At 33.5% G+C, this 20,737-nt stretch overlaps 1 protein-coding gene across 1 annotated transcript in view; it reads left to right on the top strand.

Moving 5' to 3' along the window:
- Positions 1–15,062, top strand: part of LOC139510154 (sorting nexin-4-like) — an 87,671-nt gene extending 72,609 nt beyond the window's left edge. The window contains exons 12-14 of the mRNA XM_071296501.1: positions 9,057–9,214; positions 10,321–10,435; positions 12,578–15,062. Coding sequence (XP_071152602.1) covers positions 9,057–9,214; positions 10,321–10,435; positions 12,578–12,625 — 321 coding nt within the window. The 3' untranslated portion in view covers positions 12,626–15,062. The remainder of the gene's footprint in view (positions 1–9,056; positions 9,215–10,320; positions 10,436–12,577) is intronic.
- The last annotated feature ends 5,675 nt before the right edge of the window (positions 15,063–20,737 follow it).

The raw sequence follows: 20,737 nt of genomic DNA, 5'->3' as shown, positions 1-20,737 counted from the left end.
CCCGCTGACTGACTTAAGGGAGGGGGGCGCTCCCCTCATGTTTCAGTGATTCCCTATATAATCAACCAAATTTTCCCCACAAAAGGGGTTGGGGTGAGATTTCCCCTGTATCCGCCTATGATGGGTATAAATCAATAAAAACAACCATGAATGTCAATGACACAAATATAAAGTAAAGACTGTTGTATGTATAGCAGTGCTTTGCTTTTGCGCCAACTGACATTCATTTGTGCCACAAACCATATTTCATGTGCGCTAAGATAAAACATTTCATTCGCGCCAATCATACAGGTAAATACGGTAGACTAAGTATGAAAAAAGTTTTATTCAAAAGAGACTTTTGATAATAATTTTAAAACAGTTTTTTGATTGCACAATAAAAACATTTTCCTTTAAAATCAGTCATCGTAACCATAATGAAAGCTACAAAAACACTGGAACGTTCCAAATAAGTGATTTTTGTCGAGCCTGCAACTTTTGTTGCAGAAAGCTCGACATAGGGATAGTGATCCGGCGGCGATGGCGGTGGCGGCGGCGTTAGCTCACTTCTTAAAAGGTTTATATTTTAGAAGGTGAAAGACCTGGATGCTTCATACTTTGTATATAGATGCCTCATGTTAAGAAGTTTCCGTCAGTCACATGTCTATAGTCCTTGACCTCATTTTCATGGTTCTGGGACCACTTGAAAAAAAAGTTCAGAATTTTTGTAATGTTAAATTCTCTCTTATTATAAGTAATAGGATAACTATATTTGGTATGTGCGTACCTTGCAAGGTCCTCATGCCCGTCAGACAGTTTTCACTTGACCTCGACCTCATTTCATGGATCAGTGAACAAGGTTAAGTTTTGGTGGTCAAGTCCATATCTCAGATACTATAAGCAATAGGGCTAGTATATTTGGTGTATGGAAGGACTAGAAGGTGTACATGTCCAACTGACAGGTGTCATCTGACCTTGACCTCATTTTCATGGTTCAGTGGTTATAGTTAAGTTTTTGTGTTTTGGTCTGTTTTTCTCATACTTTATGTAATAGGTCTACTATATTTGTTGTATGGAATGATTGTAAGGTGTACATGTCTAGCGGGCAGATGTCATCTGACCTTGACCTCATTTTCATGGTTCAGTGGTCAAAGTTAAGTTTATAAGTTTTGGTCTTTTTATCTAATATTATATGCCAAAGGTCAACTATATTTGGTGTATGGAAATATATTATGATCTATATGTCAGTCCTGCAGGTTTTATTTGACCATGACCTCAATTGAACGGTTCATTGCTCAGTGTTAAGTTTTTGTGTTTTGGTCTATTTTTCTTAAACTATAAGTAGTAGGTCAACTATATTTGTTGTATGGAAACTTTGTTAGCTGAACATGTCTGCCTGGCATGGTTCATCTGACCTTGACCTCATTTTCATGGTTCATTGGTCTTTGTTTAGCTATCTTGGTTAATGTTAAGTTTATGTGACAGTTGTAATAAAGCTTCATACTTAGGACAATCAACATAATATCAATGATTGGTAAAGAAGGCGAGACATTTCAGTGTGTGCACTCTTGTTCATAATAATGTTTAAACACAGCTCTGTTATTAATTGGGGCCTCGCTGAATGACAAACATTCTGTAGTGATCCGTCTGTCCGTCTGCACAATTTTGTCCACTCTTTATCTAGAAAACCATTTTGAAATCAAAGTTTATACTTGACATGTATATTAACCAACACCAAATAAAGGGTGTGTCATAATGTATGTACTATGACATAATGTATGTTCAACTTCCTAAATCAAGGTTCAAGGTCAAAAACTTTGGTTTCAGTTGACAACCCCATGTCCTATGGAAAAGATCATGTACACTCTATATCTTGAGAAACATTATGATTTCAAAGTTTATACTTTACATGTATATAAACCAACACAAGAGGATGTGTCATTACTTATGTACAACTTCCTAGGTCAAGGTTCAAGGTGAAAAAACTTTGGTTTCAGTTGACAACCCCATATCATATTGTAAAGATATAAATTTTTTACCACACATGCATTATTCACAGCAGCCACAGTGATGGGTCCAATCTCAATGATATCTAGTATAAATTAACAAAATCTAAACCCTAGATGAAAGCACTATACACTGGAGTAAAACCAAAAGTATGTTTTGATACAAGACTTGTAAGCAGCAACTCATGTAAACAAGCAAGGATCTGGATTTTTTTCCACCTAATTTCGGTCATTTTGAGATAACTTAAAAGATGGTGCCCATGGTGCAACGAAGTTGTCGGTGCCATATAGTATTACCCTTGTCCTTCTTTCCGTCTTTCCCTAATTCTGTCATTCGGCAACAAACCATTATACAGAGTTTTTTTCTAAACCCCTTCCGATATTGGGCTGATTTTTGGTATGTGAGTTAACCATGATGAGTTACAGATCAAGTTTAAGTTTCGTTCCGCTCCACTAGTTTTTGCCGAAATTACAGTATTTGGACTTTGAGAAATTGTTAAAAATCACAGTTATACAGACTATTTTTCTAAACGCCTTCAGATATGGGGCTGATTTTTGGTATATGAGTTACAGATCAAGTTTAAGTTTCGTTCCTCTCCACTAATTTTGGCTGAAATTACGGGCTTTGCACTTTGAGAAGTTGTTGAAAATCACAGTTATACAGACTATTTTTCTAAACGCCTTCAGATATGGGGCTGATTTTTGGTATATGAGTTACAGATCAAGTTTAAGTTTCGTTCCTCTCCACTAATTTTGGCTGAAATTACGGGCTTTGCACTTTGAGAAGTTGTTGAAAATCACAGTTATACGGACTTTTTTTCTAAATGCTTTCAGATATTGGGCTGATTTTTGGTATGTGAGTAACTATGATGAGTTACAGATCAAGTTTAAGTTTCGTTCCTCTCCACTAATTTTGGCTGAAATTACGGGCTTTGCACTTTGAGAAGTTGTTGAAAATCACAGTTATACGGACTTTTTTTCTAAATGCTTTCAGATATTGGGCTGATTTTTGGTACATGTGAGTTAACCATGATGAATTACTAATCAAGTTTAAGTTTCGTTCCGCTCCACTAATTTTTGCCTAAATAACAGGATTTGGACTTTCATAAATTGTTAAAAATCACAGCTATACTGACTTTTTTTCTAAACTCTTTCAGATATTGGGCTGATTTTTGGTATGTGAGTTAACAATGATGTGTTACAGATCATGTTTTAGATTCGTTCCGCTCGCTAATTTTTGCCAAAATTACAGGCTTTAGACTTTGATAAATTGTTGGAAATCACAGTTTTACAGACTTTTTTTCTAAAGTCTTTCAGATATGGGGATGATTTTTGGTATGTGAGTAACTATGATGAGTTACAGATCAAGTTTAAGTTTCGTTCCGCTCCACTAATTTTGGCCGAAATTACGAGCTTTTTACTTTGTGAGAAATTGTTGAAAATACGGACTTTTTTTCTAAACTCTTTCGGATATTGGGCTGATTTTTGGTATGTGAGTTAACCATGATGTGTTACAGATCATGTTTTAGATTCCACTAGTTTTTGCCGAAATTACAGGATTTGGACTTTGAGAAATTGTTGAAAATCACAGTTATACAGACTTTTTTTCTAAACTCTTTCAGATATTGGGCTGATTTTTGGTATGTGAGTTAACCATGATTCGTTCCGCTCCACAAGTTTTGCCAAAATTACAGGATTTGGACTTTGAGAAATTGTTGAAAATCACAGTTATACAGACTTTTTTTCTAAACGCATTCAGATATGGGGCTGATTTTTGGTATATGAGTTAACTAGGATGAGTTACAGATCAAGTTTAAGTTTCGTTCCGCTCCACTAATTTTGGCCGAAATTACGGGCTTTTGACTTTGAGAAATTGTAGAAAATCACAGTTATACGGACTTTTTTTTAAACTCTTTCAGATATTGGGCTGATTTTTGGTATGTGAGTTAACCATGATGTGTTGCAGATCATGTTTTAGATTCGTTCCGCTCCACTAGTATTTTCCGAAATTAAAGGATTTGGACTTTCATAAATTGTTGAAAATCACAGTTATACTGACTTTTTTTCTGAACGCATTCAGATATGGGGCTGATTTTTGGTATGTGAGTTAACTATGATGAGTTACAGATCAAGTTTAAGTTTCATTCTGCTCCACTAATTTTGGCCGAAATTACGGGCTTTGGACTTTGAGAAATTGTTGAAAATCACAGTTATACGGACTTTTTTTTTCAAAATGCTTTCGGATATTGGGCTGATTTTTGGTATGCAAGTTAACCATGATGTCAAGATCAAGTTTAAGTTTCGTTCTGCTCCACTAATTTTTGCCTAAATTACAGGATTTGGACTTTCATAAATTGTTGAAAATCACAGTTATACTGACTTTTTTTCTAAACTCTTTCGGATATTGGGTTGATTTTTGGTATGTGAGTTAACCATGATGTGTTACAGATCATGTTTTAGATTTGCTCCGCTCGCTAATTTTTGCCGAAATTACAGGCTTTAGACTTTGATAAATTGTTGAAAATCACAGTTTTACAGACTTTTTTTCTAAAGTCTTTCAGATATGGGGATGATTTTTGGTATGTGAGTAACTATGATGAGTTACAGATCAAGTTTAAGTTTCGTTCCGCTCCACTAATTTTGGCCGAAATTACGAGCTTTTTACTTTGTGAGAAATTGTTGAAAATACGGACTTTTTTTCTAAACTCTTTCGGATATTGGGCTGATTTTTGGTATGTGAGTTAACCATGATGTGTTACAGATCATGTTTTAGATTCCACTAGTTTTTGCCGAAATTACAGGATTTGGACTTTGAGAAATTGTTGAAAATCACAGTTATACAGACTTTTTTTCTAAACTCTTTCAGATATTGGGCTGATTTTTGGTATGTGAGTTAACCACGATTCGTTCCGCTCCACAAGTTTTGCCAAAATTACAGGATTTGGACTTTGAGAAATTGTTGAAAATCACAGTTATACAGACTTTTTTTCTAAACGCATTCAGATATGGGGCTGATTTTTGGTATATGAGTTAACTAGGATGAGTTACAGATCAAGTTTAAGTTTCGTTCCGCTCCACTAATTTTGGCCGAAATTACGGGCTTTTGACTTTGAGAAATTGTAGAAAATCACAGTTATACGGACTTTTTTTTAAACTCTTTCAGATATTGGGCTGATTTTTGGTATGTGAGTTAACCATGATGTGTTGCAGATCATGTTTTAGATTCGTTCCGCTCCACTAGTATTTTCCGAAATTAAAGGATTTGGACTTTCATAAATTGTTGAAAATCACAGTTATACTGACTTTTTTTCTGAACGCATTCAGATATGGGGCTGATTTTTGGTATGTGAGTTAACTATGATGAGTTACAGATCAAGTTTAAGTTTCATTCTGCTCCACTAATTTTGGCCGAAATTACGGGCTTTGGACTTTGAGAAATTGTTGAAAATCACAGTTATACGGACTTTTTTTTTCAAAATGCTTTCGGATATTGGGCTGATTTTTGGTATGCAAGTTAACCATGATGTCAAGATCAAGTTTAAGTTTCGTTCTGCTCCACTAATTTTTGCCTAAATTACAGGATTTGGACTTTCATAAATTGTTGAAAATCACAGTTATACTGACTTTTTTTCTAAACTCTTTCGGATATTGGGTTGATTTTTGGTATGTGAGTTAACCATGATGTGTTACAGATCATGTTTTAGATTTGCTCCGCTCGCTAATTTTTGCCAAAATTACAGGCTTTAGACTTTGATAAATTGTTGAAAATCACAGTTTTACAGACTTTTTTTCTAAAGTCTTTCAGATATTGGGATGATTTTTGGTATGTGAGTAACTATGATGAGTTACAGATCAAGTTCAAGTTTCGTTCCGCTCCACTAATTTTGGCCAAAATTACGGGCTTTGGACTTTGAGAAATTGCTGAAAATCACAGTTTTTCAGATATTGGGATGATTTTTGTCGAGCCTTCGACTTTAGTCGAAAAAGCGAGACTAAGTGATCCTACATTCTGTCGTTGTCGGCGGCGGCGGCCACAAATATTCACTCTGTGGTTAAAGTTTTTGAAAATTTAATAACTTTCTTAAACTATACTGAATTTCTACCAAACTTGGAGAGAAGCTTGTTTATGATCATAAGAAAGTATCCAGAAGTAAATTTTGTAAAAATAGAAAATTCCATTTTTTCCATATTTGTTCTTATAAATGGACTTAGGTTTTCTGCAAGGAAACATTACATTCACTCTGTGGTTAAAGTTTTTAAAATTTTAATAACTTTCATAAACTATCCTTGATTTGTACCAAACTTGGACAGAAGCTTGTTTATAATCATAAGATAGTATCAAGAAGAAAATTTTGTAAAAATAAATTTCCACTTTTCCGTATTTTACTTATAAATGGACTTAGTTTTTTTTCCAGAAACAAAACATTCACTCTGTGGTTTAAGTTTTTAAAATTTTTATAATGTTCTTAAACTATCCTGGATTTCTACCAAACTTAGACAAAAGCTTGTTTCTGGTCATAAGATATTATTCAGAAGTAAATTTTGTAAAAAAAAAAATTCACTTTTTCCGTATTTTACTTATAAATGGACTTAGTTTTTCTTCCAGTTAACATTACATACAGTCTGCAGTTAAAGTTTATAAAACATTTATTAGATTCATAAACTATCCTGGATTTTTTACCAAACTTGGAAGCTTCTTTCAATCAAAAGACAGTATCGAGAGGGAAATTTTTATTGATGTTTTTCCTGATTTTTGTTGAGTCTGCGATTAACAGCAAACGTAGGCGAGACACTGGGTTCCGTGGAACCCTTACGATTTTTGGTATATGAGTTACTCAAGATGAGTTACAGATCAAGTTTAAGTTTCGTTCTGCTCCGATAGTTTCTGCCAAAATTAAGGGTTAACAACTTTGAATATTGTTAAAATTCACAGTTATACAGACTTTTTTTCTATATGCCTCCAGATTTTGAGCTGATTTTTGATATATGTCTACCATCATGTGTGTGTCCACATGTGTTATTGAAATTGCAGATTTTTCAACTTTTTGAGACGGGGCCATTCGTGTCCCTTTGACACATCTAGTTTCTACGAAAATTTAATCAATTTTTAATTAATTTGAAATCAGAATTCAGTGGCGTAGCTACCATTGACCCAACAATTTTGCACATGCATGCACAAACGAAATGGCAAAAAAAAATCATTATTAAAAATTATAACAGTCAAAAAATGAGAAGGTGCATTTGACTGTTACTATATATAAAAAGAATCCAAGAACTACAGGTTACCAACGTAATCGGGCGAATCCCGCTGTTGTCGATATCCAGGATTATTGGCACGTCATCAAATTCGCACATTTCGCAACTATAAGTCTGATCTTCAATCAAAAGATCAGTTTCTTCTCGAAATTAAAAGGTCGGTTGCGAGTTTGGATATCTATCTATCTAAGAAATCAGACAAACTCTGTGCAACATTGGAGATGACGCCGTAAGAACTTTACCCAAATATATTCTGTATTCTGCAAATACTTCTGAAATCGGACAAGAAAATCTTTCTTCACTTGTACTGCTGCACGTTCATTCTGATTTTGTCATTGACACTTAAGAAGTTGTTGACATGTCTAAAAACGCTAGGCAAAGGAAAATGTTACTCTCCTAAAGGACTTCGGTTGATAACTTCAGTCTTTCATACAAATGTCACATTCATATATCACAAAATTAAAAATTGATTGTTTGGATTGCTTTGTTTTCGTATGTTAACTTAGAATTATAAATGTCATGATAGGATCCAGTTCTCTAGCACTTTCTTTCTCTGAAACATAATAAATTGGGGAGCATTGCAAAGTTTTTAGATTTTGTTAGTCAGTTTTAGGTCTTTGATTTGATATATAGCAAAACACTCAACATGCAGACTTCTTATACGTTCAGGTATTTCGTATCCAATTTTTTATGGAAATATTCTTTATAAAGCACAAAAATGTCAGTATATACCTCAGAAACTAACAAAACCTTTAAATAGACTTATTAAGAAGGGACATAGTTACGATACTGTTGTCAGGTCATTAAAGATTGCATATTTTGGCGTTAATATTGATTCACTTATAGGGTCTTTGCATTGGAACTAAACACATGTATTCAAAACAGTTGTTGGCATGACACGGGTTATGTTCTTCTCATATATGTTATGAGGGTATGAGTCTAAACACCTAATGGGAAGGATTGTGCCTGATATTCATATGATGAAATCATAATCTTTCAATCATTTTAATTGAAGTCTGGAGCTGGCATGTCAGTAAACTGCTAGTAGTCTGTCGTTATTTATGTATTATTGTCATCTTGTTTATTTTTTTTGGTTTCATCTTCTGACATCAGACTCGGACTTCTCTTGAACTGAATTTTGAATGTGCATATTGTTATGCGTTTACTTTTTTACATTGGCTAGAGGTTTAGGGGGAGGGTTGAGATCTCATAAACATGTTTAACCCCGCCGCATTTTGCACCTGTCCCAAATCAGGAGCCTCTAGCCATTGTTAGTCTTGAATTATTTGAATTCAGTTTCTTGTGTACTATTTGGAAATTAGTATGGCATTGAGACATTATCACTGAACTAGTATATATTTGTTTAGGGGCCAGCTGAAGGTTGCCTCCAGGTGCGGGAATTTCTCACTACATTGAAGAACTGTTGGTGGCCTTCTGCTGTTGTTTTTTCTATGGTCGGGTTGTTGTCTCTTTGACACATTCCCCATTTCCATTCTCAATTTTATAGTTCACTTACAGAATTAACCATCTTAGATAAAAAAAAAAAATATTCATTTTTTGCAAAGAAAGGGCCGAAATCAATTCTTGCATTGCTCAGCATCTTCTGAGTGATCAGTAAAAGTGTAGCTACGCCACTGGAATTGACAATTGTCTTAGCTAAAAAGTAGTTAAATAATTGAAGACAGTTGTTATGGAATTTTAATTTCTTTATAATATTAGTTCTGAGCTTGTAATTAATAGCCAGGTGTTAATTAAAATCACAGATAAAAGACAGACATAGGGAATTATAAATATCATGTTTACAATTCCTTTCAGAACCTAGGAAAAGCAGGAAGTTCATTCTCACTGACAGGAATGAAGTCAAAACTTTTTGGTGGAGACACACCTGAACAAAGAGAACAAAAAATTAAACAGTTAGAGGAACAAATTAAACAGGCTGATAGTGACCTTAGGAAAGTCGGAGAGGAAACCCAGTAAGTTTTTTTTTGTGTGAAGAAAACGAAATATTTAGACAATAGATGTCATAAATTATTTAGCCCATTTTAGTAAATTTAAAGTATTGTGCAGGATGCAAAGATTGAAGAGGCATTGACAGGACCAAGTTAGAATACATTATCTGTACAGGAAATAATACAACACTGGCACAATGCACCAGGATTGGCTCTCTGACAGCCTCTTGTTTTTTTGGGGGGTAGGGGTCAATTCGCAACAGCATAGTGTATTGCACAAAAGTAAAAAATAGAATATAACCAATTCTAAGTTCTTTGACTATACAGTTATATTGTGTCTGAAACCTAATATGTGTCAAATATTGTGTTCTTTGTTTGCTCTTCAGTCTTGGTGTAGCAATTTATTGTTGCTTGGAATCAGTGGAATAGATTTCCACCTTATCTTCTATTTTAACTGTATACTGAGATTAAAGCTGTTTAAATGGCAGTATGTTTTTATACGACCGCATTTGGTTTTCGAACAATAACTTTAGTTTTAGTAAATACGAAAGAAGAGAATGGATTTTAGGGATTATGATACCAACAGTTTTAGAAATTAGGGGATAAAAATGTTTCCAGACAGTAACTTGTGTCTAAGTGAAGCAATCTTTCTGAAATTGTACAACGTTTCATACCACTAAGAGAAGGCTTAAATGGAGTTTGGGGGTGGTTTTCCCAAACTTTAATAAATTAGGGGCAAAAAAGGGGCCATACCAAACATTTTTCTAATTTACAGACAATTATTTATGTGAAATTTTATGGAAATCTCTGAAATAGTACAGTTTTCCTAAAAGGAAAATAATCATCTAAATTTAAAAAAAAATTCCCATATAAGTTCATAAAAGAATTACCAGATGTCTCGGAGAAAACCTTCTTTTTTTGCTAGTAAAATCAGCTTTATGTTATTTACAAAAGATACAAATACATTGTATAAGTTATATATTATTTAAGAGACTCATTTTCAACATTACTGTAATAGATTATTTTGAAAAGAAGCTTGTTCATGACATGTTCATGACTGATTAAAACATTTTATCTGAAATATTGCACAAAAGAATTTTTGATTTTTAATTGAAATAAATTTTTTACAGAAAGTTTATTGACACAGCTTTAAGAGACATAGACAGATTCAAAAGACAGAAAGTGAAAGATTTAAGAGAAATATTTACAAATTATGCCATCATGCAGATCAAACAATGTAAAAAGGTATTTTGAAGCTTATGAATGGATTAGTTAGATTGAAAATATATTACCCAGGATAGATATATCTGTGATGTTTGAGCCTCAGTGGCTCTGTGGTCAAAGTTATCCAACTACTGGGTGTCTGTCAATACTAAGGTTGTGAGTTAAACCCCTCAAATGGCAATCTTAATTGACTATGAATGTCAGTTTTTTTCTGGGGAAAATCGTGGTTCCCTCCGTGCATTCTGACTTTCTCCACTGATAAATTACTGACTGCCACAGTATACCACAATAGTGCTGAAAGTGGCATTTAACACCAAGCAATCAATCAACTATTGGTTGATTTTGATACGTTGGTTTATGCAATGAAGTACCAATTTCCAAGTCCAAAAATAATTAATATCTCGCATGTCAAAACTCTTGTAGTCACTCCTCTTATGTCATATGACAACAGGTGTGGTCAAGACATTGTCATAAAAGATGCATCAATATAAGTGACGACTCACAGAAAGATAATATAGTTCTCAAACTTTGACCATACGCTTTGAAAATCAAAGACCTCAGAAGAATCTTAAAAATCAAAAGAACTTAGGTCTTAACATCTTAAGTTTTCTGAGTTATGAGTTAGTAAAATAGTAAGGGTAGATAACTCCTTTAAGATTTCTCTCTGAGTTCATTTGGTAGAATTGACTGAAGCTTTCAGAGCATGTTGCGATTTAAAAAAGAAAAATTGTATCTTGGGATTTGATCATTTGATCCATCAACAAACTTTGCCATTGTTGCTAAAAGTAGAACACAATGGATAAAATGCAGTTTTGTCTTATATATATAAAATTACAGCAGTAAGAATAAATCAGACATTGGTCGAAAATGATCTGTCTCCTGTTACTTTGTATATATATATTGAAATTCAATTTTCATATAATTTCAAATTTTTTGGCTTAAATTTCTAAAACTTATTTAGAGTTGTTATTTGCCTCTAAAATGATACATTTTTTTGAATTTCTGAGGTTTTTTTTTAACTGGCTTACAAAGTAATAATCAGTTATTGATTTGGGTATGTATGGCAAGTGAGCAGCTGCAAAATAGTGTCTGTGCATTTATTTTTGAACTCCAACTAAAGCTTTTCAAATTTAAAAAAATCAAGGTCAAGTTAAAAATTTATGATTTTCACTTTCACTATGCAGGAGTTATGATTCTTGAAAGATTAATAATGGTGTTTCCAGTTATATCCTTGCTGTAATTCATGAACCATTTAACCAAAGCTTTTCAAATTTACTGATGAAAAAATAGAGGGTAATGTTTTATACTGACGAATTTCTCTTTCACTGTTAAAGAGTTATGGTTCTTGAAAAATTAAAAATGGTGTTTCCTGTGGTGTCCAGGCTTTTACTCATGGACCATTTAACCAAAGCTTTTTCAATTTTTGAACAGTAAAATCTACCAGAGCAATATTTTATTTTTTTTATTTTTTATCAAAATGGGTTTTAAAGAGGCACTAGCTTCAAGATACAAGAAAATTAAATTATAATTTTTTGATTTTGTTCAAACATTAATGAAAGTGCAATAATAAATAAAAATTCACTATGAGAAGCCATATATGGTTAAATTTTGTCAAAATAACCTAAAAATTTATCGATGATGAATTATTCACATGCAAGTGAATATTTTCACCTCGTTGAATCCGTATTCATGTGAACTGCAATTTAACCCCTTAGCTAGAGATGGATTTTGCATGATTGATGCATGTTAGGCTATTAAAAGTAATGAATATCAACATTGAAAGTGAAACAAAGGTAAATCATTTGATTGACTGATTTGATTCACAAACGATCATTCTAATACAGGTAAATTTGAAAACAGAAAAATCAATTTGTATGAGCTACCTGGGACTTATATAAATAATAAACTCAGGAGCTACATATATCTATTTATGTTTATGTTTGTGTTGTGTTATTTGACTAAAATATACACAAAATGAAGCTACATATTGTCAGGCCAGTGCCCTGTTAACTGTTTATTTTAGACTTTTTATAATTTGGATAAATGTTTTACATTGTTATAAGTCTAATATGAGAATTTGAGTCAAGTCTGTGAACATGAATTTGACAGCTAGTAACCCTTTAATTGAAATGAACAGTTAATAAATGATGTTTTACACCACAGGGAATAGCTGTTTGGACAAGTGCTAAAGATTGTTTGACAAAAATGTGACCATCTAGACCAGAAGGGAGGACCTGTGTGGCTTAAAAGAGAATGATCCAACAAATAATCCAAAATGGATGCCTGAACTATAAATAGAAAAAAAAAACACTTTTCAAAAGTATATCCTGGTTGTTTATAATATATTTTATTTTAAAATTATTTCACATTGAAAAATGTAGTATATTCTGTTCCTTTTGGGTTCACATTTTAATTAAAATGTTTGCCACTGGACGTTAAGCAACCAACAATCAATCAATTATTAAATTTGACTGATGTATAGTGAAAATTAAAGGAATCCAGATATTGTAAACTTTAAGGCAATTTTTGCAAACATTATTTTGTAGGTAAGTATGAAGAATAAATATTCATACAGAATCAATGAACACAGACACATTTTTGTATATTGGTATCATGTCGTCGTCACAGGACATTTGGTTTCCAGAAAATAAATTGTATGCTTGTTAATTATGTATAAGAAATGCTGTATTGTCTTGAGGTTATTAGCTGTCAATATATTTTTAGAAGTTACTATTAAATGTTGACAAAGGAGTTTTATTCTTAGATATTACTAATATAATATTGATATTAATTTTAGCCATGAGTATCTATGTCATTTAATATTTTAAGACTTTTATGATGTAATGAAATTGGAAACTACAGTTGCAAACTGCATTAGAAATTTTAATTGAGATTATAACCATATCTTGCGGGAAAGAATGTTTTTTGGAATAAGGTAAAAGTGGAGGTGAAAAATTTCTCCAGCATAGTGAACATGGTGTATTGCACAAAGCAAAAAAAAACAGGGTAACATATTTTTGGGGAGGGGGTCAATTCTCAACAGCATAGTGTAAATTCAAATCATATAACCAATTTTAAGTTCTTTGACTACATTAATTCGGTGTCAGAAACCTATCATGTGTCAAATATTTAATTACAATCCAAATTCACACCTGTATCAAGCGTGAATATTGTGTCCATTTTGACCAAAACTTTTCAAAGTTGGACATCTGTGGTCGTATCTAGCTGCACCCAGTGAGGCGATTTATTTGTACATAAATTAGGCTGTTAATTTTTTTGTAAGAAATGTTTTACATTTGTCCTTTCCAGGTCCTTTATAGCTGACTATGCGGTATGGGCTTTTATGTTGCTTTTGTAGGTTCCAAACTGCTTGAAAACAATCTTTGGTGAAATATCCTGAATAGGGTCTGGTGCAATATAATAAAGTTTGTTTGTGTATAGGACCTTGACAGTAAAGATGTATGTATATCAGTAGGGCTAAGTTTTTGTTAATAACATGTTGATTTTACCATATTAAAGCTGGGGTTTTTTTCACAATTCAATTATGAAGATTAAAGCAGGATGAGAGATCTTGTGACATTTAATACTTTTTGCATTAAGGTAACCAAAGAAAGCAAAAAATAGTAAAGATTTGTATATTCTAATATGACATGTTTCGTGCATTTATAAGAATTACTAAAATGCAAATAGTATATCTCAATTCAAACAGTTGACAAAATAAACATAACTTTACTGAAATGATACACATATAATACCTACATCTTTGCCTTTTTGGGATCACATGAAATTATGCAATTAATTCCTACAAAGATAGATCAACATTCTCTAAAGTCTGAATTTACAGTACCCTTTTCATCTTTTCCAACAGATTGTAATTTGGGTTTCTACATAACTGATAAAGTATATGTTTTAGATACATATAATTGCTTTTCTTAAATAAACAAACATTGCTGAATCTATTGAGAAAAAGTATTGAACCTGAACCTGTGGATAGTATTCATGTCAAAAATAAAAAAAATGTTTTATGAAAATAAAATTAAGCAAAACATTCATTTGTGAATAACAATTGGTTACAATTGTGTTTACATACACTATTTAGTACATTATTCATCCCTCCCCCCATTTGTAATGTAATGTAAGGATTTACAAAATTGTAGTGATTTTATATTTTTATGAATTGTAAGAAATGTTTTGTTTTCTGGATATATAAATACCCCCATGTTTTACGTAGGACATTCTGTAATATTATTCTTGGCCACCCTGCTTTATATGTATTGAAAATGTATATACAAATGTGAAAGTTAAGTACTTTTAAGTGGAAACAACTTTTTTTATTTGTGTCATTGTTGTAGCTTGATTTGTCATACAACTTTAATACTAGTATTCATTTTTTACATTTGATTACAAATTCAATCATGTGTTTGAAGTCATATTGCAGACATGTATTATACCTTTTTTGATAATAACTATGTATTTCCACTTTTTCATGAATTAGTTGAAATTCTAAATAGATATTTCTGTAAAATTTCAATATGAAAAATTTGGAACATCAAAATATTAATTTTTGAAGGCTTACTGTTTATGAATTGAAGAATTTGTGCAATATGTTGTTATTTTTTTTTTTACAATTGTTTAAATAAAAATACCATAGAGATGTAAGCCTTTTGATACATTACCTCCTATGAGAGCCCTTAGTTTAAAAAACAACTTTTCTTGGTGCAGTTAAATTTTAACACATTTTTAGTATTTTCTTGGGAACATCAGTTCACCCAGGTGGTTGTTGGTACAGCTCACCTGATCCAAAGTGCCGAGTGCATCACCAGGCGTCTGACATCTGTTAACTTTTACACCAATCATACCAAACTGGTCCCCCATCATCATTGGAGTATCTACTTTAAAAATATGATGACCCTGCATGCCATTCAACATTTGAAATAATTGAGAATGAGACTCTATGGTGGATGCACAGTTTTACCACAGCACAAGTTTTTAACTATTTTAATGTGTTATAGTTGACTTATACCCACACAAGTGTAATATAGTGTACAGATATGCACCCCTTGTCCATTTAATCCTGTAAATTAAACATTTTAGCCAAGTTTTTGTTCTTAATAGACATTTTAATTGGCACATTTTATCACCGGCAAACCAACGCCATCTTGGAAATTTTTACATAGTGTAAATAGAACTTTTAGTAAATGCATTTTTGGGATACGATTGCTTTTAAGCAATCTGTAGACTTTTAGCGTTGACTCAGAGCTCATTCCCTCACGTCAACCGTTTTATTCTAAACATTCAGCAACATCTCAGATTCTTATGATTGTCTTGCTTTAAAAGGTAAAAACAAGCAAAAGGATTGAACATAAACAACTTTCACTTAATGTTCTTCTCATAATCTTCATGTTTGATTTTTCCCTTGACTTATATGCGTGTTTTTAACAACACGGAAAATCAGAATTAAGCAGTATTTATATTTAGTGTTTTTATAAATTTAGAAACACGTCAGAGGGAATTCCCCAGTTTTGATAAATGCGAGAGTTCTTTGAATCCGATAATTCTATTTCTGTCATATAAGAACTGAAGTGGAGTTTTCTATATTTTACCGTTATGAAACTGATACTGTACTCTCATAAAGAAATTGAGACTCATTCACCATATCATAAATTAAATAAACGTTCTTGTTCCAAATCGCAAGTCGCGGGTTTGTTTATGTATTAATGCGCATGCGTATAGTTTCTTGATTTCAAGGGGTATCAGATTGAGTGGTTGTTCTGGATTCCCCGCTTATTAATTAATTTGAAACTCATTGGATTCTTTCTATGTCTGCCTGCTATTTAGGGTTTAATAATGTTGTTGCATAATTTAAAATCATATGCATCATTTAAATTAAAATCAATGAAGTTTTACCTATAACACCCCTTCAGCCGAAATGGAGTCTTCCATATTATCGTTTCGAGTTGTCTCCCTTTCAGAAGTATTTCCCGTCAAAATCGTCAAGAAAAAATTAACTCGTTAGATGTCGATAAACGTCGTATTATATTAAGAACGATCTCAATTTAAACAGAGGAGTGTGTACGGAAGGATTCATGCCCACTGACCCAAAGGAAATTAATAATTTAAGATTTAGAAATGGGGTTCCTCCTAGAATTAACGGTGATAAGATACGAAGTGAATAGTCCGAGATTACTGGGTACAAGTCAAATCGGCACCTGGTCAAATCGGCACCCGGTTAAATCGGCATCTAGTCAAATCGGCACCTGGTCAAATCGGCACCCATAGAAAAAGTCAAATCGGCACCTGGTTAATTCGGCATCTAGTCAAATCGGCACCTATTTAAAATTCAATTCGGCATCTAGTCAAATCGGCACCTATTTAAAATTCAATTCGGCATCCAATAATACTTGATATAATATATGGGACTGGGACTATTTAAGTTTGTAATTTAAGTATACTAGCATAAAAGTCCCCCACGGTCCCAGCTTGTCTGGCAAATCAGCCGTCGGACATCAGAGTAATCTCGAACTATGAAGTGAAATACCTTCCCTCTCTCTCTCAGTGACTGCTGTGGAAAGTAAACTTGGAATTGATAGCACACAAATAAAACACAATAAGTACATTGCTCGTACACTTGTATCCGGGATTAGCTATTTTTAAAGTTGAGTGACTAATCAGATTTATATTACCTTTGCATGTGCAGTTGAATTAGTTTCGACGTCGAAGTAAGGCGTCAAAGAAAAAAATAATATAATAGCCTTTCAAGACGTCATAATTATTTGGACTATCAAGGCCAGGGCTGCCAAAAAAGTGTGAGACTCACGCATGTTCATGCTTTTTTGCAGCAGTATCCTTGGATCATTTTTTTCCTCTTTGATCTTTTCTATTTTGGCCAAATCTCACGAATTTGCTTAATGAAAAGTTGGCAGAACTGCTATACATGTGTCATTGAAAACTATATGGCAATCGTATCCCTCAGAGCATTCTGCTCTTTGATTATTGAGAACTTTTACCCTGTGAACTTTTAGCTGAATTTTAATCTACTCATATATATTTTCAAAATTGCTAAACATAGTGGTTTTGTCTGCTGGGTTTCAATTCACTTTATCATTATCATGTCACATTCTAGACGTATTTATATAACACGAATTGCTCCAATTTGGCATACCCAATGAAATTGCCAACTCAAATTCAAGGTGTAGATCTCAAGAACGGAGTAAATCTAACATAGACACTTGTCGTAATGATAGTATTACAGACAGTGTGATAAAAGTGATACGCCCATCCAATATACACTCAACCTCAATAAAGCCATGTCGGGCAAAATTGAGACAGCAAGTAGAGAAAATCCATTCAAAGTTGAATTAAAACATGACAATCTGGTTCTTGGCTCACAGTTGCTTGCTACGAAAAATTTAAATGAATAGTCAAAAGATGTTTAGTCCCAAATCACATCAATTTCGATACAGTCAACAAAACTGATCGAAAAGGCTGGGTCGTTGAGGAACAATAGTCAATCAAAAACACTAATAAAAAACAGCAGTATAGAATAAACAGTTAAAATACAAGCAGTAGAGTTCTTGTAAACGGAAATTCACTGGAAGTTTTTATGGTAAATATCTTACCCAAGGTTGTAGACATGCTCAGTCAAAATAAAAGTCTTGCCAAATTGAACTCATTAATTAGACACACATGTGGTAAACTTCTGCCACATTCAACATCAGGAAATATTTCATCCACAACGCCTGCTAAATACGTCAAAAAGAATGACAATATCGTCGTTGAAAGAGTCATTGAATCAATAAGTTCACTTGAGAAACATAGTATGAAACATAAACTATCTACATCTGACAAAATCATCGTTAATGGCATACCAACTGAAAGTAATACACCAACAGACTGTGCTGGAGCGCAGGATAATGACTCCTTCGCAATATGTCCTAATTGGAATCCGGGTCCGTTCGCGCCCATTCACGTTCGCACCCACTAATGTTCGCCCAATTTCACTTTCGCACCCTACATGTTCGCACCCAAAGTCCGTTCGCACATTACATGTTCGCGCCCAATTTAATTGGTTTTGTGTTTAATAACTTTGAAATCAAGTTTTGGCAAGTGTATTCTTATAAGTATATTTGTTTTCATTGTCTCAAAATAAAGTGAGACAGCATTTTGTTTTTGTGTGTTGATATCTTAATCATGTTTTCGATAGTGTATTGTTAAAAAATTAATTATCCTTTCTAAATAAAGTGGGATTCTGTCAACGTTTTATTTTGTGTTGAACAACTCTTAATCATGTTTTGGTTAAGTGCATTGCTATAACTTTGTTGCATTGACTTGTTACAGAAAAAAGTGAGATTCTGACAACGTTTTTTTTTGGGGGTGTTGCATAAATTTTATCATTTTTGGTTATAATAGTGCATTACTCATGTTACTATATTTTATTGTTTCATTGTTTCAGATCAAAGGGACCAAGCTGTTGAAAACAATTATCTTTTGTGTTTTTCATTTAAAATCTTCAATGTTTTACTCATACCAAGCTAAATACATTCAGTATTTACACCAAAGCAATTTAAAACAACAATCATGATCATCCAATTATTCAACTGGAATTTGAATTAAAATTGGACGCGAACGTGTACCTACTGCAACAACAACGCGGTGGAATGCTGCATCTGTATTTACTGGTTTTACTATACCTGCTGAAACCTTTTACCAAATGAATCAGAAGCTCTCGAGTCATCAACGAACTCATACACATGTCGTGGCTGTGAACACATGCAAGTCTTCCTTGACTGCGAACAGGCTGTCAATAGATCATCAATTGACATTTAAACTCCAGATGAGGACAGTAACATCCCGATAATAGATGTAACGTCCGATAAAGTTATATCAAATTCGGAAGATGCCTTACCCAAGCTCGGCCAACCTAAAACGTGATAGACCAAAGAAAACTGCAAAGTGATTAAATACAGAAATATACACTAGTAGTTGAAACATACAACAAAATCAAACTTCCTGTGCAGAACTGGTTCCGAAAAACATTACAACTCAACAAAGTAATTTGTGAAATTGTGTGGGCTAAAATAAGCCTAGCTGGGTACAAAGATATGTATCTTACATCATTCTACAACACCAAAAACAGCAAACGAAGAAAGCCTTGAAGAACTAGGACTGAGTCTGGAACGGGCAAGTACAACGAAAAATGCATTCATAGTCGTTGGTGGCGACTTCAACCGTCCATGCTGGAACTGGTTAGCAAGAACTCTAAAACCAGACTCTACTTACCAAAAATAAACCACTACATATTTGGCGACATTTTAGACGACAATGGCTTTGTACAACTGGTAGAGGAACCAACAAGAGGTCCAAATACATTGGACCTAGTGATCACAAACAACCCATCACGCTTCACTCGTACCAAAGTAATACCTTGGGTGTCAGACCATGATATTGTCCTCAGTGAAATAGACACCAAGCCTATATCAAGGAAACAAAAACCAAAAAGAAAAATAGCCTTGTAAAGGAAAGCAAATTGGGAAACTATCAAACAGGAAATGAATGAAACTTTCCAGAGGGTCAAAGAATTAGCTGCAAATGGGAGTTCAGTGGAGGAACTCTGGTTACTGTTCAAATCCAAGCTTAACCAGAGTGTAAATAATCATATCCCGCATAAAACTGCAAAACAGAAAGATAGCCTCCCCTGGCTTACTCCGAATATACGCAAGTTAATCCATCGACGAGACAGACTGTACAAGAAAAAGCAAAAGTCAGCTGATCCAAAAATCACCTCCAAATTTAAAGAAACCAATCAAATGGTCCAGAGAGAACTTCGCAAAGCATACTGGAAATATATTGAGAACATAGTAACACCTAAAGAGGAAAATAATCAATACAGTAGTATGAAACAGTTCTGGACGTACATAAAACATAAACGTACAGAGAGCAGTGGAGTGGCACCACTACGAAGTGAGGGACTACTACACTCACACCCAGTAGAACAAGCAAACATCCTTAATAAACAGTTTCAATCGGCTTTCTCCACCAAAAAGACATACAACCAGCATGAGTTCTCATTTCGATGTCAGATGTCAGGAAAATACCCGTCCTGAGGAACTTACCATAACAAAGAATGGTTTATTAAAATTACTTATAAAAATCAATCCAAACAAAGCAGCAGGACATGGCAACATAAGACCAAGATTACTGAAAGAGCTGGCGAAGGAAATAGCCCCCATACTCACACTGATCTTCCAAACATCAACAGAAACGGGAGATGTACCATCTGACTGGAGGAATGCCAATGTTATCCCAGTCTTCAAGAAATGCGAG

Source organism: Mytilus edulis, chromosome 2 (genome assembly GCF_963676685.1).
Source record: "Mytilus edulis chromosome 2, xbMytEdul2.2, whole genome shotgun sequence".
NCBI classification, from domain to species: domain Eukaryota; kingdom Metazoa; phylum Mollusca; class Bivalvia; order Mytilida; family Mytilidae; genus Mytilus; species Mytilus edulis.
The sequence above is the reverse complement of the archived record's forward strand: the minus strand, read 5'-3'. Positions and strand labels throughout refer to the sequence as shown.